Source organism: Nannobrachium achirus (genome assembly GCF_963921795.1).
Source record: "Nannobrachium achirus genome assembly, chromosome: 3".
NCBI lineage: Eukaryota > Metazoa > Chordata > Actinopteri > Myctophiformes > Myctophidae > Nannobrachium > Nannobrachium achirus.
The window spans coordinates 24216410-24231126 of record NC_137812.1 but is presented as its reverse complement, the minus strand read 5'-3'; the positions used below and the strand labels follow the sequence as shown (position 1 = coordinate 24231126).

At 37.6% G+C, this 14717-nt stretch overlaps 1 protein-coding gene across 1 annotated transcript in view; it reads right to left on the bottom strand.

The window, feature by feature from the left end:
- Window positions 1–14717, bottom strand: part of LOC308281034 (microfibril-associated glycoprotein 4-like) — a 28384-nt gene that overhangs the window by 12978 nt on the left and 689 nt on the right. The window contains exon 3 of the mRNA XM_080721091.1: window positions 14156–14252. Within this exon, the coding sequence (XP_080577217.1) occupies window positions 14156–14252 (97 nt within the window). The remainder of the gene's footprint in view (window positions 1–14155; window positions 14253–14717) is intronic.

The window sequence follows — 14717 nt, the reverse complement described above, 5'->3', positions numbered from 1 at the left end:
GCCCTTTTCTAGCGCCACCTTGAGGCCGATACTTGCAAAAGACATTTTTGGACACTGCTCCTACGAATTTTGCCCTAAAATCACGCAAATCGTTACACAGTATGTCTACACTCATGTCATCAACAAGGATATATAGCGCTACTATTAGGCAGATTTTTTCAAACACATTTTTGGACACTGTTCCTACAGATTTTGCCCTAAAATCATGCAAAGTGGTACACATTATGTTTAGTGTTTATTGTCACTTTTTCAGTTTATATTCCTTCCTATGGGATCCATAGACACTCGGAAGCGACGATGACCAACACCTGATCACCCAAATACCCAGACTAAATGTGCTGCATAACCAATGAGCAGAATAAGTCCGCCTTATAAGGTAATGGGTCCACCTTCACTATGACCAACCAAACTCACTGGTCATGGAAGGAAAACATTGGAAGGACTATACCCACCAGTCCAATTGCCACTTGGAAAAAGGGAAAGGACTGTACCCACCATTTTCACTTAAGAAGAGGAGGCAGCCACGTGTAAGACTGAGTGTGCACCAACAATGCGGGAACCACGTCCAGGTGATAATAAGCTGCAAACGTAGATGGCGACGCCCAATTGGCCGCCATGCAAACCTCCTGCATGGAGACCCCCTGAGAGAGGGCCCATGAGGTCTACAACCCCCTGGTGGAATGTGCCTAAAGGTCCTCCGGCAGAGGAACCTGAGCACTATCATAGGCTTCCCTGATAGCCTCCACAATCCACCTAGAACTGGAGGCCTTAAACACCTCTTTTCTCTTTGGAGAGTTGCTAAAGGAGACAAACAGACTGTCTCTCATTCTTAGTCCTCAACTATTATGCCTTCAAGGCCCTCACTGGACAGAGGCAATGCAGATGCCGGTCCTCCTCCGATGCAAAAGGAGGAGGGTGAAAGGCGACCAACTCGACCGGGTCCCTAGTCACAATCCCGTTCTTTGGTACAAATTGGATATTGGGCTTAAGCAGAACCTTAAGGTCACTGTTAGCAAACCTCATACAGTCCACTGACCCTTTTGGCTGTAGTCAACGCCAATAAGAGCACAGTTTTGAGACTTAGGTGTCTCAAAAAAACCTTCCCCAAAGGCTCGAAAGGGCCTCGTCTCAAACCCCTCAAGACCACCTCTAAATCCCAGGCGATCTGGCCATCTGACTGGTGCGCTTGGCACCAGCCATAAACAAGGTCACAAGAGGGCACATCACCATTGACACCTAGGTGACAAGCATTAATAGCCGCCATATAGCCCCTGAGCGTAGACGGTTTCAGGCCTCCACACTTGCGAAGCGGCCAAGAGAAATCCACTTCTTCTGCACTCAACATATTGTTAGCTTTAGCTAGTATACGGGGGAAGGGCTAGGTTAGCCGTTAGCTAATACACAAATGTTTGGCTAGCACTGCTAATCCTACCGGTTTAAGCACAGAAGTCTGCAGTGGATGGGAAAAACCAACGGAACTGTAGCAGATGTACAAACGACTGTAGACATACTGTGTGCCGCTTTGTGTGATTTTAGGATAAAATCTGTAGGAGCAGTGTCAAAACATGTGGTTGAAAAAATCAGCCTAATGGTGGCGCTATAAGGGACAGATCCATGTTGATGACATGAGTGTAGACAAACTGTGTACCGATTTGTGTGATTTTAGGGCAAAATTCGTAGGAGCAGTGTCCAAAAATGTGTTTTAAAAAATCGGCCTGAAGGTGGCGCTAAATGGGACAGATCCATGTTGATGACATGAGTCTAGACATATACCGATTTGCGTGAATTTAGGGCAACATTTGTAGGAGCGGTGTTCATAAATGTGTTTTAAAAAATCGGCCTGAAGGTGGCGCTAAATGGGACAGATCCATGTTGATGACATGAGTCTAGACATATTGTATACCGATTTGCGTGAATTTAGGGCAACATTTGTAGGAGCGGTGTCCATAAATGTGTTTTAAAAAATCGGCCTGAAGGTGGCGCTAAATGGGACAGATCCATGTTGATGACATGAGTCTAGACATATTGTATACCGATTTGCGTGAATTTAGGGCAACATTTGTAGGAGCGGTGTCCATAAATGTGTTTTAAAAAATCGGCCTGAAGGTGGCGCTAAATGGGACAGATCCATGTTGATGACATGAGTCTAGACATATTGTATACCGATTTGCGTGAATTTAGGGCAACATTTGTAGGAGCGGTGTCCATAAATGTGTTTTAAAAAATCGGCCTGAAGGTGGCGCTAAATGGGACAGATCCATGTTGATGACATGAGTCTAGACATATTGTATACCGATTTGCGTGATTTTAGGGCAACATTTGTAGGAGCGGTGTCCATAAATGTGTTTTAAAAAATCGGCCTGAAGGTGGCGCTAAATGGGACAGATCCATGTTGATGACATGAGTCTAGACATATTGTATACCGATTTGCGTGAATTTAGGGCAACATTTGTAGGAGCGGTGTCCATAAATGTGTTTTAAAAAATCGGCCTGAAGGTGGCGCTAAATGGGACAGATCCATGTTGATGACATGAGTCTAGACATATTGTATACCGATTTGCGTGAATTTAGGGCAACATTTGTAGGAGCGGTGTCTATAAATGTGTTTTAAAAAATCGGCCTGAAGGTGGCGCTAAATGGGACAGACCCATGTTGATGACATGAATCTAGACATACTGTGTACAAATTTGTGTGATTTTAGGGCAAACATTGTAGGAGTTGTCAATACTCAAGTAAAGTACAAATACTTAGTTACTTTGCTTAAACCACTGCCTGACACTCATAGCCAATCTGAAACTTCAGTTCCACACAGTACAGGTGGCGTGGTACGTGACAGTAATTAATTGCAGCTGTGTCAGTCAGTGGAACTATTATCGGCAAAACGCCGTTTCCGTCCGGCCGCATTTGAACGTAACACGGACATATTGTAACACAGTAAACACAACGTCGATATGCATGCAACTTCTGCGTGTTGTTCTAACAGTTTAAGTGCCTACAAGTCAGCGAAATCACCTACAAGCCCCTCTTTGATCATGTATGCATCCTAAGGTACAGTATGACGTTTTTTTTGTTTTGTTTTTACTTCACTTAGGCCTGTTTAATGTTGTTTTTGTTGGCTGTGATGTAACCTCCTGCTAAGGGCTAAACGAATTTGCTAAGTGCATTACTGTTGATGATCAGTGGTTCTCAACCAGGGCCTGGGGGTCCCCAAATTATTTTGGGGGGTCTCCAGAAGATTAGCCTAATGTGCAACTCTGTTTTCTCACTCAACAGTAAACAAACCAACATAAAGTTTAAGTGTATAGAGGGTATCTGCACATTTCTAAAGTGACAATTTAAGGACTTTTTAAAACTTCTAAAATGACAAATTAAACATTGGCCAAATTGGCATATATTAGACGCAGAAATTGTGAAAATAGCAGATTTACAACGCGAGGCGTTGTGAGCATGTAGATCTGCTATTTTCACAATATAACCGAGTTATACAAAATGTAATGCCTCAACTCTTAATGCTTGTCAGGGTGGGGGGTCCCCAGACCCCAGTTAAAATATGATTATTTAGGGGGTCACAGCCTGAAAAGGTTGAGGACCACTGCTGTAGATTTAGAAAATATTTACAGATATTTTAAGTGTTTTATTGTAACAAGCACTCTTGAGAGCATGAGATTAAACCAATTTGATTTTATATTGTTATTTTATACTTTAGCTATTGAAAAATTGCAGATCCACAAGCTCACAGAGCGGCACTGAGTGCCGCGCTGTGAGCTTGTAGATCTGCTATTTTTTAAGTCATGAAAATGTGTGGAAATCTTTGAATATGGGTATTTTTTAAGGTAACATTTTTAGATACAATTTTGCTTCTGGGGGGTCCCTGGAACTAAATATTTTGAGATGTGGCCAAATACGTATCATTTTGGGGGTCCTTCACATGAAAACGTTTGAGCACCACTGACATAGAAACATAGGTTTTTTCTAAAACCTTAGAGGGATTTGAAATATTCAAAGACCCCATGAAAAATGTTCACAATTTTTCAAAAATAACAGATCTACAAGCTTGCAGCGTGGCACTCGGCGCCGCGCTGTGGGCTTGTACATCTGCTATTTTTCAATGGTTAAAGTTGCTATAAGCAGTTTTCTGCTGACATAAGCAGGAAACAGGCAATTGCTTATTTTAATTTTTTAATTTTATTTAATTATATTCAGGCGGCTAAACAATGCTCCCTAAAAAGAATCTAGTCTCTGTCACTAGCAGCTCATTGGTGCATGAACCAGCCGACCGGGGCTAAAAGGATTGACAGACAGGTCAACCAATCCGAACAACAACAAGAGGCGGTCCTGATTGCAGCCTCTGCTTACTGGGCAGGCTATCTGTCTATCGACCAATGGTAGAACTTCTCACAGAGGAAAATTATAGCTTTGGAGGCAGATTGTGGCCCCAGGAAGTGTCACAGAGACAACATTTCTTTAGGAAGCATGGTTAGCCGTCTGAATATAATAAAGTAAAAAAAAATAATAATAAGCAATTGCCTGCTTATCTCAGCAGAAAACTGCATATAGCAACTTTTTAAAGCACAAAATGTGAGTGAATCCTTGTACCCAGGGCCCAGAATTTGGTGCGACCCCCCTGTCCTCAACGGGGGGTCCACGACCCCTAGGGGGTCTGGAGTTACTGCAAGGCGTCCATGAAATTGTTGCTGGATTATTATTATTGTTATTATTACCCTTATTCATTTTCAAAATGACTTTCACATTAAAACGAGCTTCGTGGAAAACGGCTAAGAGCCGTTTAGTTTTCATTTTTTATGTGGTCTTTAGATGAAAACGCAATTTGTCAGTAATTTGCATGCCAGGTCGCTAGGTGGCGCATGTCGCCATGACCGCACTGCCCAAGTTCCGTTCTACTTCCTAGCAGCCAGCTCAATGCTGGTCCTCCTCAGTCAGTCAGTCAACACAACGCACTGCCGTCACACAGCACAGGCAGACTGGCTGGCTAACTAAAAATGCTTAAAAAGTTTGTTCCAGACGGTCGGAACAGACACATGTACCATACACATCCCGGGACTATATTTATTCCTTATGATATGATACAGAAAAAGGCGTTCACTTCACGTTTCGTTTCAACACAGAGGACTGGAGTCAATGCCTTTACTGCAGCTTATGGAGGGGATGATGATTACACACAGACGGCGACGAGTTATAGATGTTGGAACGTGTCATGATAAACATTATAGGCTACTGTCGCTATTTTCAGCGTCGGCTATTTTTGCAGTTGTCTGCTATTTTCACAACGCACCGCAACGCGTTGTGAGCTTGTAGATCGGCTATTTTCACAACGCACCGCGACGCGTTGTGAGCTTGTAGATCGGCTATTTTCAAATAGCTACGGTATAAATTAGGGCTAACGTTAGCAAATAAATGTACTTAATAGTTACTTTACAGTTTACACCACTGAACTGATGTTTAAAAAGCAATTAAATTGCTCTTCATTAAGGTACAGTATGTGTATGAGCTCAAAGCTATTTATCATAGTGGCATAAAATGAAGGGGGGAAAAAAGACGATATATTCGTCAATCGCCGATTATTTCTATGACAATTAATCATCTGGAGAAATTCCTAATCGTGACAGCCCTATTAGGACGTCCCACATCTTATCATTTTCAGTGGTTTGCTGCGTTTACGGTATTTAGATGAAAGCGGAAGATACAAAGCGTTTTTACCTTTTCCACTTTCAAAGGGGTTTTCACTTTGTTACGGTTTCACCCCCCGAAGACGCCATTTTCGTCTAAATGACCCCCCACAAACGGCTATAAATCATTACGTTTACAGTGAAGCCCGTTTTAATGTAAAGGAATGAATGGTCCTAATGCTCCTCCGTCCAGCAGGACGATGAAAAATCCCCAAAAGGATTAAATAGAAGGGCTACAGTAACTGGATTGATTTAATCCACGGTAACGATATTCAAGTTAGGTTGCAACCTTAATGTGTACAAAGACTTGCAATCTTTGCAGTGCTTGCTCTGCCATCATATTAACAATTTCTTGTTCCTGATTTATATGCAAAAATCACAATACATTAAGTTAATATGATGGCAGAGCAAGCACTAGTCTGCACAGATACTGTAGCAAGTAGGGATGGAGCCCGAAAACCGGGTCCATTACAAACCCGGTTCTGAATTTTTCGAGACCCGAGTATCAATAAGCTTTTGCTCTGTCGAGCCTGTTATCGGGTAAGCCTCATAACGTCACGTCATGGACCGCTATAGGGGGCTGGGACAGGAGGTAGGCTACATTGCGTCATTGATAGTTGTGTGCTTTGCAAGTGTGTGCCGTGGAACAATGGTTGAACTTGTGAAACACTAAAAAGTTTGGTTACATTTTAGAAAAGACAAGGGGAGAGCTAAATGCAATAGGCCTTATGCAGCACGCCCACGGTTACATGCTCGGGAGGGAACACTTCGAGAATGCGGAGGCACTAATTGTCCATAGTGCATCACATAAGACCCACCCAAGTGCAATAACTTTGAATGTCTGCGACGACGAGTTAAAACAACGGCAGCGTCGGGGCGTCGGCTGTTTCAGCAGCGCGACAACCGATCTCTTCCACCCAAAGTATGTGGTGCTTGAAAATATGAATGATTCCATTGATAATAAATCCGTTTGGGACACTCAAAATCCCCGCCGCAGAGTTATAATATATCGCTCCGTGCAAATGAATCCGTATAGCGTTGCCAGCGTGACGACTTCTCAGTCTACCGAAAATAGCAGATCTACAAGCTCACAACGCGGTGCGAGCAGACGCTGTGTGAGCTTGTTGATTGGGTATTTTTTGTTGCGTGACACCGTCGTACTATGCGTTATAAATTACATTTTTAAAGAGACGGTACACATTTAGTTTCTTCAAATATTTTTTTCAAAAATAAAAAGGTTACTTGCCTTCTGTCTGTTAAGTTAAAGTACTGTATTTGAAGGCCATAGTCAAATGTAGTGCAAATATAGATTTTTGTTGTTGCTTAAAACAAACAAAAAGATATTATGGAAAAAAATCGATAGGCCTATGCATTACTGTAAAAAAAAAAAAAAAAAGAAAAACATGGAAATGTTAGCCTATAGTTTATATTATATACCATACCATTTATAGTATAATTTTACAGTACAGGCTAGTATTAATAACTTATGAATAGTACTGTAAAACTATACTATATACATATAACATATTTAAAAAAAAAACTTCAGAATTGATAGTGTCTCATGTCTTTCCACAAAATAACAGAAAATGCTCAATAGTGGGCTCGATAAAAGCCCGGCTCGATAAGCATGATCGATAAGGTGCTCATTATCAATAAAAATTAACGAGCTCCATCCCTAGTAGCAAGTCTCTTGTACAGAGTAACATTGCAACCTAACTGCCATGAATATTGTGGATGTACCCATCTATTTAATCCAAATTGTTATCTGCCCATTTGTCGATTTGGTCAAAATAAATTGGTTGAACAGAACTCATATTTTGGGACCATCGCTCCATTGTTTACAATGGATTGTAATACAGGCTGCCACCCCATGTGGTCATGTGATCCAAGATTTTTGGACAGCACTTCTAACGATTTTGTCCAAAAATCACGCAAATCGGTACATGTTATCTCTATAGTCATTAAACGAAACAGGTCTTTCAGATTCTTCAAATTCCATCCTGATAGGCTAAGACTGGCTTTTGCAAGTGTGCTCCCTTTTGAACGAAAAACTTCATCTTCGCAGCATAGAAACCAATGGCTTCGCATCGTCCATATTTTTTTTACAGTCTATGGTTCTAACTCCACCGATCAGTGTAAAACTTTGTATGCGCACTCCCAAGAGGCCAAGGAAAAACCTTTGCCCTTTTCACATCTGCTTTTTATAGTGCCACCTGGAGGCTGACTTAAGTAAAACACATTTTTTTAAATGACTCCTTCAGATTTGTTCCAAAAATCACAGGAATGTGTGTGGAACTGAGTATCGCTATAGGAAAGTGATCAAGACTGAGTTGTCTTATAATTCATATTCCATCCTAGTTGAGTGGCTTCCAAAGTTTGCAGGATTGGTCCGTTTTGAACAAAATGCCTCAAATCATAAACGCAGCTTGTGATTTCCGTAGGTCAAGGAACAAATGCCACCCTTTTCACATTGGCCTGTTATAGCGCCACCAGCAGCTCAATTTGAGCAAAACACATCTTTGGAATGAAATCATGACAGGCCACAGATGACATGGCACCCTTTTCACATTTGCTTATCACATTGGAGACCTGTGCTCGGAAGAGCGCTGCTCCTATTTATTTATTTATTGTTATTATTATTATTATTTACAATAAGTGCAATGTAACCCCTTTATGAACAAAACATGTCCAAAATGCCTAACCTCCTATTTATATAACATTTTGCATTTTGTTTTTACAGCATCAAGAAATGAGTCTCCAACCTCTGTCAAGTCACCGTCCGAGTCCAGCTACTCGACCACCTTCGCCTCAAATTCCTCAAGCTCTTCATCTTCAAGCGATGGCAGGAGGAGGAAGAGGTGTACAACAGTGATAGTTGTACATAAACTGGAATGATATTACATAAGCTGCAAAGGAATAGTCCCAAAACATTACTAGCCTACTTCTGTTCGTGCACAGCCTTCCTTTAAGAATGAATGACCTCCTTTTATTTACCTAAAGTGAAAAGAAAGATAAATAGTAAGTTGTTAATGTTGTTCCCACTTTGCAACAGGTAGCTGAAAAATGCCTATTTAAGGTGTTAATGAATACTTAAAGGAGTAGTTCACCACTTTTCAACCTGTCTTCATATAATAGGTCCTCACTAATGTTCATTTTTTTCTACTCAGTCCGGGTCTCATAGGAGAGCTGTGGGAAGTTCCGAATCCATCGTCTTGTGACATAATCATTTTCCAAAAAAAGGATTTAATCAATATTTTTGAAAAGAATATTTATATTTTTTTTATTGCGAGAACAATGGCTTCCACTTTAAAATTGCAATTTTTCAGGAATAGAAAGCCTGCAGTTTCTATAAGCTGGATTGGCAATCGATGATGTCACAAGACGATGGGTTTCTGACCTAACCACAACCCTCCTCTGAGAAAAAGAAAAAAAGAAAATGTATTTACTATTTTTGAGTGAGGACCAATTATATGAACATAGGTTGAAAAGTGGTGGAGTGCCCCTTTAATCATCGATTTGTTGATGTTAATAATACACTTTCAGTGTTAATAAGACACTTTATTAGGGATTTGTTGATGTTAATAAGACTCTTGTTTAGGTGTTTTTAAAGGCTTTATAAATATTTATAGATGGCTGTTCCCACTAAATGCCTATTACCGCGTTAAGTGCATTGTTAATTTGATAATGTTAATAAGACACTGTTTAGATCTTATAATGGGTTTATACATGTTTATAAATTACTGTTCCCACTTTAAACCAAGTACCTGCAAAATGCATATTAACGTGTTAATAAGTGATTTGTTATTAATGTGTTAATGTTAATAAGACACTGTTTAGTTGTTGTTAAAGGGGTTATAAATGTTTACAGATGACTAACATTAGACTTTAAACCAAGTACATGCAAAATGCTTATTGACGCGTCAATAAGTGCCTTTTTAACAATTTGTTAATGTTATTAAGACACTGTTTAGTTTTTTATAATGTGTTTATTAATGTTTATAGATTACTGTTCCCACTTTAAACCAACTACCTGCAAAATGCCTTTTAACACGTTAATAGGTGCATTGTTAACAGTCTGTTAATGGTATTAAGACACTGTTTAGTTGTTTATAAATGTTTTTAGATGACTGTTCCCACTTTAAACCAAGTACCTGCAAAATGTCTATTAACGTGTTGATAGGTGCCTACATTAACAATTTGTTAACGTTAATAGACTCTGTTTAGTTCTTATAAGTGGTTTATAAATGTTTAGAGATGACTGTTCCCACTTTAAACCAAGTACCTTCAACATGCCTATTAACACGTTAATAGGTGCATTATTAACAGTCTGTTAATGTTAATAAGACACTGTTTTGTTGTTTAAAAATGTTTATAGATGACTGTTCCCACTTTAAACCAAGTACCTGCAAAATGCCTATTAACACGTCAATAGGTGCTTTGTTAACAGTCTGTTAATGGTAATAAGACACTGTTTAGTTGTTTATAAATGTTTATAGATGACTGTTCCCACTTTAAACCAAGTACCTGCAAAATGCATATTAACGTGTTAATAAGTGATTTGTTATTAATGTGTTAATGTTAATAAGACAGTTTAGTTGTTAAAAGGGGTTATAAATGTTTACAGATGACTAACATTAGACTTTAAACCAAGTACATGCAAAATGCTTATTGACGTGCCAATAAGTGCCTTTTTAACAATTTGTTAATGTTATTAACTCATTTAGTGCCACCCCTTTCACCACTAGAGGGCGCCCAGTGGCCAGAGAAAATCCCATAGAGATATGCTGGTATATGCAGAAGCCCTGCAGCCATGACTTGCCTGAACACTTTCCTTTGTGCATGACTGCATGTACAGGAAGAGGATGAAGTTAGCTTGAAGTTAGCTATTGGCTACCAAGCATTTTAGAATCCTTATTTTCGTCAAGTTAGCCATGATTAAACCTTGCACACCTCATGCATGGGAAAAAAACAGAGAAGAATGAGCTCTGAAAAATCCAATGCAATCCAGAGTGGATTTGTGCAGTTTGTTCACAGCTTTCAAACAAAAAAATCCGATTGGAAATCCGTTCAGGCATTCTTGAGATAATCGCCCTTATGTTTTACATGTAATGTAAACAAAAATGGCTGCCCTGTATGTTAGATGGGGTTGTATGGGGGTGGAACATGCAAAATCGCGATTGAAATCATGTTCACCAGATTTGATGGGGTCCAAAAAAAAAAAAAAAAAATTCAAAAAAATTTTTTTCAAAAAAAAAAAAAAATTTTTTTTTTTTTTTTTTTTTTTATATCCCGAACTTGTTCGGGATAGGCACCCTGTGATACGATCATATATCCCGAACTAATTCGGGATAGGCACTCAATGAGTTAAGACACTGTTTAGCTCTTATAATGTGGTTATTAATGTTTATAGATTACTGTTCCCACTTTAAACCAACTACCTGCAAAATGCCTATTAACACGTTAATAGGTGCATTGTTAACAGTCTTTTAATGTTAATAAGACACTGTTTTGTTGTTTAAAAATGTTTATAGATGACTGTTCCCACTTTAAACCAAGTACCTGCAAAATGCATATTAACATGTCAATAGGTGCATTGTTAACAGTCTGTTAATGGTATTAAGACACTGTTTAGTTGTTTATAAATGTTTATAGATGAATGTTCCCACTTTAAACCAAGTACCTGCAAAATGCATATTAACGTGTTAATAAGTGATTTGTTAATAATGTGTTAATGTTAATAAGACACTGTTTAGTTGTTGTTAAAGGGGCTATAAATGTTTACAGATGACTAACATTAGACTTTAAACCAAGTACATGCGAAATGCTTATTGACGCGTCAATAAGTGCCTTTTTAACAATTTGTTAATGTTATTAAGACACTGTTTAGTTCTTATAATGTGTTTATTAATGTTTATAGATTACTGTTCCCACTTTAAACCAACTACCTGCAAAATGCCTATTAACACGTTGATAGGTGCATTGTTAACAGTCTTTTAATGTTAATAAGACACTGTTTTGTTTAAAAATGTTTATAGATGACTGTTCCCACTTTAAACCAAGTACCTGCAAAATGTCTATTAACGTGTTGATAGGTGCCTACATTAACAATTTGTTAACGTTAATAGACTCTGTTTAGTTCTTATAAGTGGTTTATAAATGTTTAGAGATGACTGTTCCCACTTTAAACCAAGTACCTTCAACATGCCTATTAACACGTTAATAGGTGCATTGTTAACAGTCTGTTAATGTTAATAAGACACTGTTTTGTTGTTTAAAAATGTTTATAGATGACTGTTCCCACTTTAAACCAAGTACCTGCAAAATGCCTATTAACACGTCAATAGGTGCATTGTTAACAGTCTGTTAATGGTAATAAGACACTGTTTAGTTGTTAATAAATGTTTATAGATGACTGTTCCCACTTTAAACCAAGTACCTGCAAAATGCCTATTAACGCGTCAATAAGTGCATTGTTAACAATTGGTTAATGTTAATAAGACTCTGTTTAGGTGTTTTTAAAGCCTATATAAATGCTTATAGATGACTGTCCCCACTTTAAACCAAGTACCTGCTAAATGTCTAATAACGTGTTAATAAGTGCCAACATTACCAATTTGTTAATGTTAATAGACACTGTTTAGTTCTTATAAGTGGTTTATAAATGTTCATAGATGACTGTTCCCACTTCCTGCCTATTTAAGTGTTAATAAATACATCGTTAACAAGTTGTTGATGTTTGTAAGTCTGTTTTCTAGTTAATAAATGACCGTTCCTCTTTAAACCAAGTGCATAAGACTTGTTCATACCCTATTATCAGTTTAATAATATATTATAAACAGTTCTATTAATTTTCATTAGATCCTTTACCAACGGTTAGGTTAACTTAGGGTAACTTATTAACGGTTAAGTAAAGCTTTATGAACATCTTATTAACATGTGTTAACATTTAATAAATATTAATGATTTATAAATTCCTTATAAACATTTATTAAGAATAAATGTGGTTTTTCAAGCGTCTTATAAGGGTTTGTTACTGTTTATAAGACCCTTTTTAGTTACCTTAATACATTATTATCAATGTATTAATGTTTATTAGTTCCCTTACCAACGGTTCAGTAAACTAATGCTGTGTAAATATCTTATTAACATCTATTAAACTGTTAATTAATGCTATGTAAATATCTTATTAACTTTTTTTAATGGTTATTAACAATTTATGAATGTTTATTATATTCCTTAAAAACGTTTTAGAAAAATGAAAACGTTTTTCCAAGTGTCTTATAAATAAGCAATTAACAGTTAATAAATGTCTTATAAACCTCCTATTAACTTTTTGAATGCCTTACAAATGTTTATAAACAAGTAATAAGGTTAATAAGCGTCTTATAAATCGCCTATTAACGGTTATTAATTGTCTTATTAACATCCTCTCAACTATTAATAAATGTTTGTTAGATTGCTTACAAACATTAATAAGCTTCTTATACATATATTTATTAACATTAATAAATTATCTTTATAAATGTTAATAAATGTTTATTAACAGCACCTTAGTTTAAAGTGCTACCAGCCTTTGTTTGTGCCAAATCTGGGTTGGACATGATTTGTGGAGCTGCCTCTGGTGTTGTAATTGTGTACATCCATGACGTTTTTGAAGTATTTTGACAGGTACGGTACATGGGTATCTTATTGTATCTTAGTGTATCTTGTACACCAGGCCCTTACAAGATTGTGTGCTCTTTGTGTCAGCTATCCCACACTTTCAAAATGGTTAGAAGGTTAAGCAGGACCCTAACCAGTTTGTTTTGGGCTGTTTAGAGCCTTGTTATTAAGGCCTTTGAGGCACTGCGATACAATATGTGGACTCCATAGTCAAAGAAGGGTTGAATAAGTGCTCTTGTTATAGTCTTCAATGTGTTCTTACTGACCAGCAGGCCGATCCTGTGTAAAATCCATATTGTATCGAATACTCATCAACAATATAACCCACCTTCTTATCTTATTGCACTCCAGAAAGAAAATATGTATCAGGTGAAAGGAAAACCACTACATTTCCAAAAGATATGGGGTCGAGCAATGGATTATATTCCAAGTATGGAAAGAGAATTAGAGACGATTAATTAAATATCACAGAATGTATTGGGAGTGAATGTGGCTATTATGTCAACTTATGTCTACTTATGCTTATGTTTATTTTTGTTATCATTGTTTTCTTTAAGTTATGATCAACTTTATTATTATTACTTTCCAATGTTACTGTGCAAATAGTGAAAGGAATCATGCTTTGTTTGAACATTGTACTATATATAGGTTGGGGTTTTGATATGACGTAGAGATGAACTTTGAAAATGTGTTGTAATGATTTTAGAGTCAACCTCTGTAACCCTGTATGGATGAATTGTTGAAAAAAGAAAATAAAAATAATTGAAAAAAAAGAAAAAAAAGAAAAAAAAAAGAATATAACCCACCTATCCAATACTCTCCGGCTGCATTTCCAAAGCCATTCTTGTAGTGGTCCCAGGGTCTGTTGAAGTTCACAGTTCCATCCACCCTCCGCTGGATAACCTGAGACAGACAGAGCATTAGCAACAATTCATACAGTATCTGGGGTATACATCATACATGCATGCAAAGCAGTGTGTTACTCTGAGGCTGAATGATTGGAACGTCTACAATCAGTGGACCACTACTTCTGTCATGATACAACAAATAAAGGTGTACATGAATGTGGAACAGCACCTTGAAATCTTATCACAGAACACGATAATCCTGACGAGGAAGAGGTTATCAACGGAGAACTAAGAAACTACAAGACAATGTAATCTAATGACATAATTCCCCCCATAACTTTTATTCCTTTTGAAATCTTCTTGAACACTACTTAAGCAAATATATTATATTTGATTCTTTATGATAGTTAATTTATCTATGTTTTATTCGGTTTTATTCTTTCATCTTTTACACATTTTCATCCATGAACTTTCACCTAAAGTAAAGCAATTACAAATTAAAAGACAAAATGTGTTACAA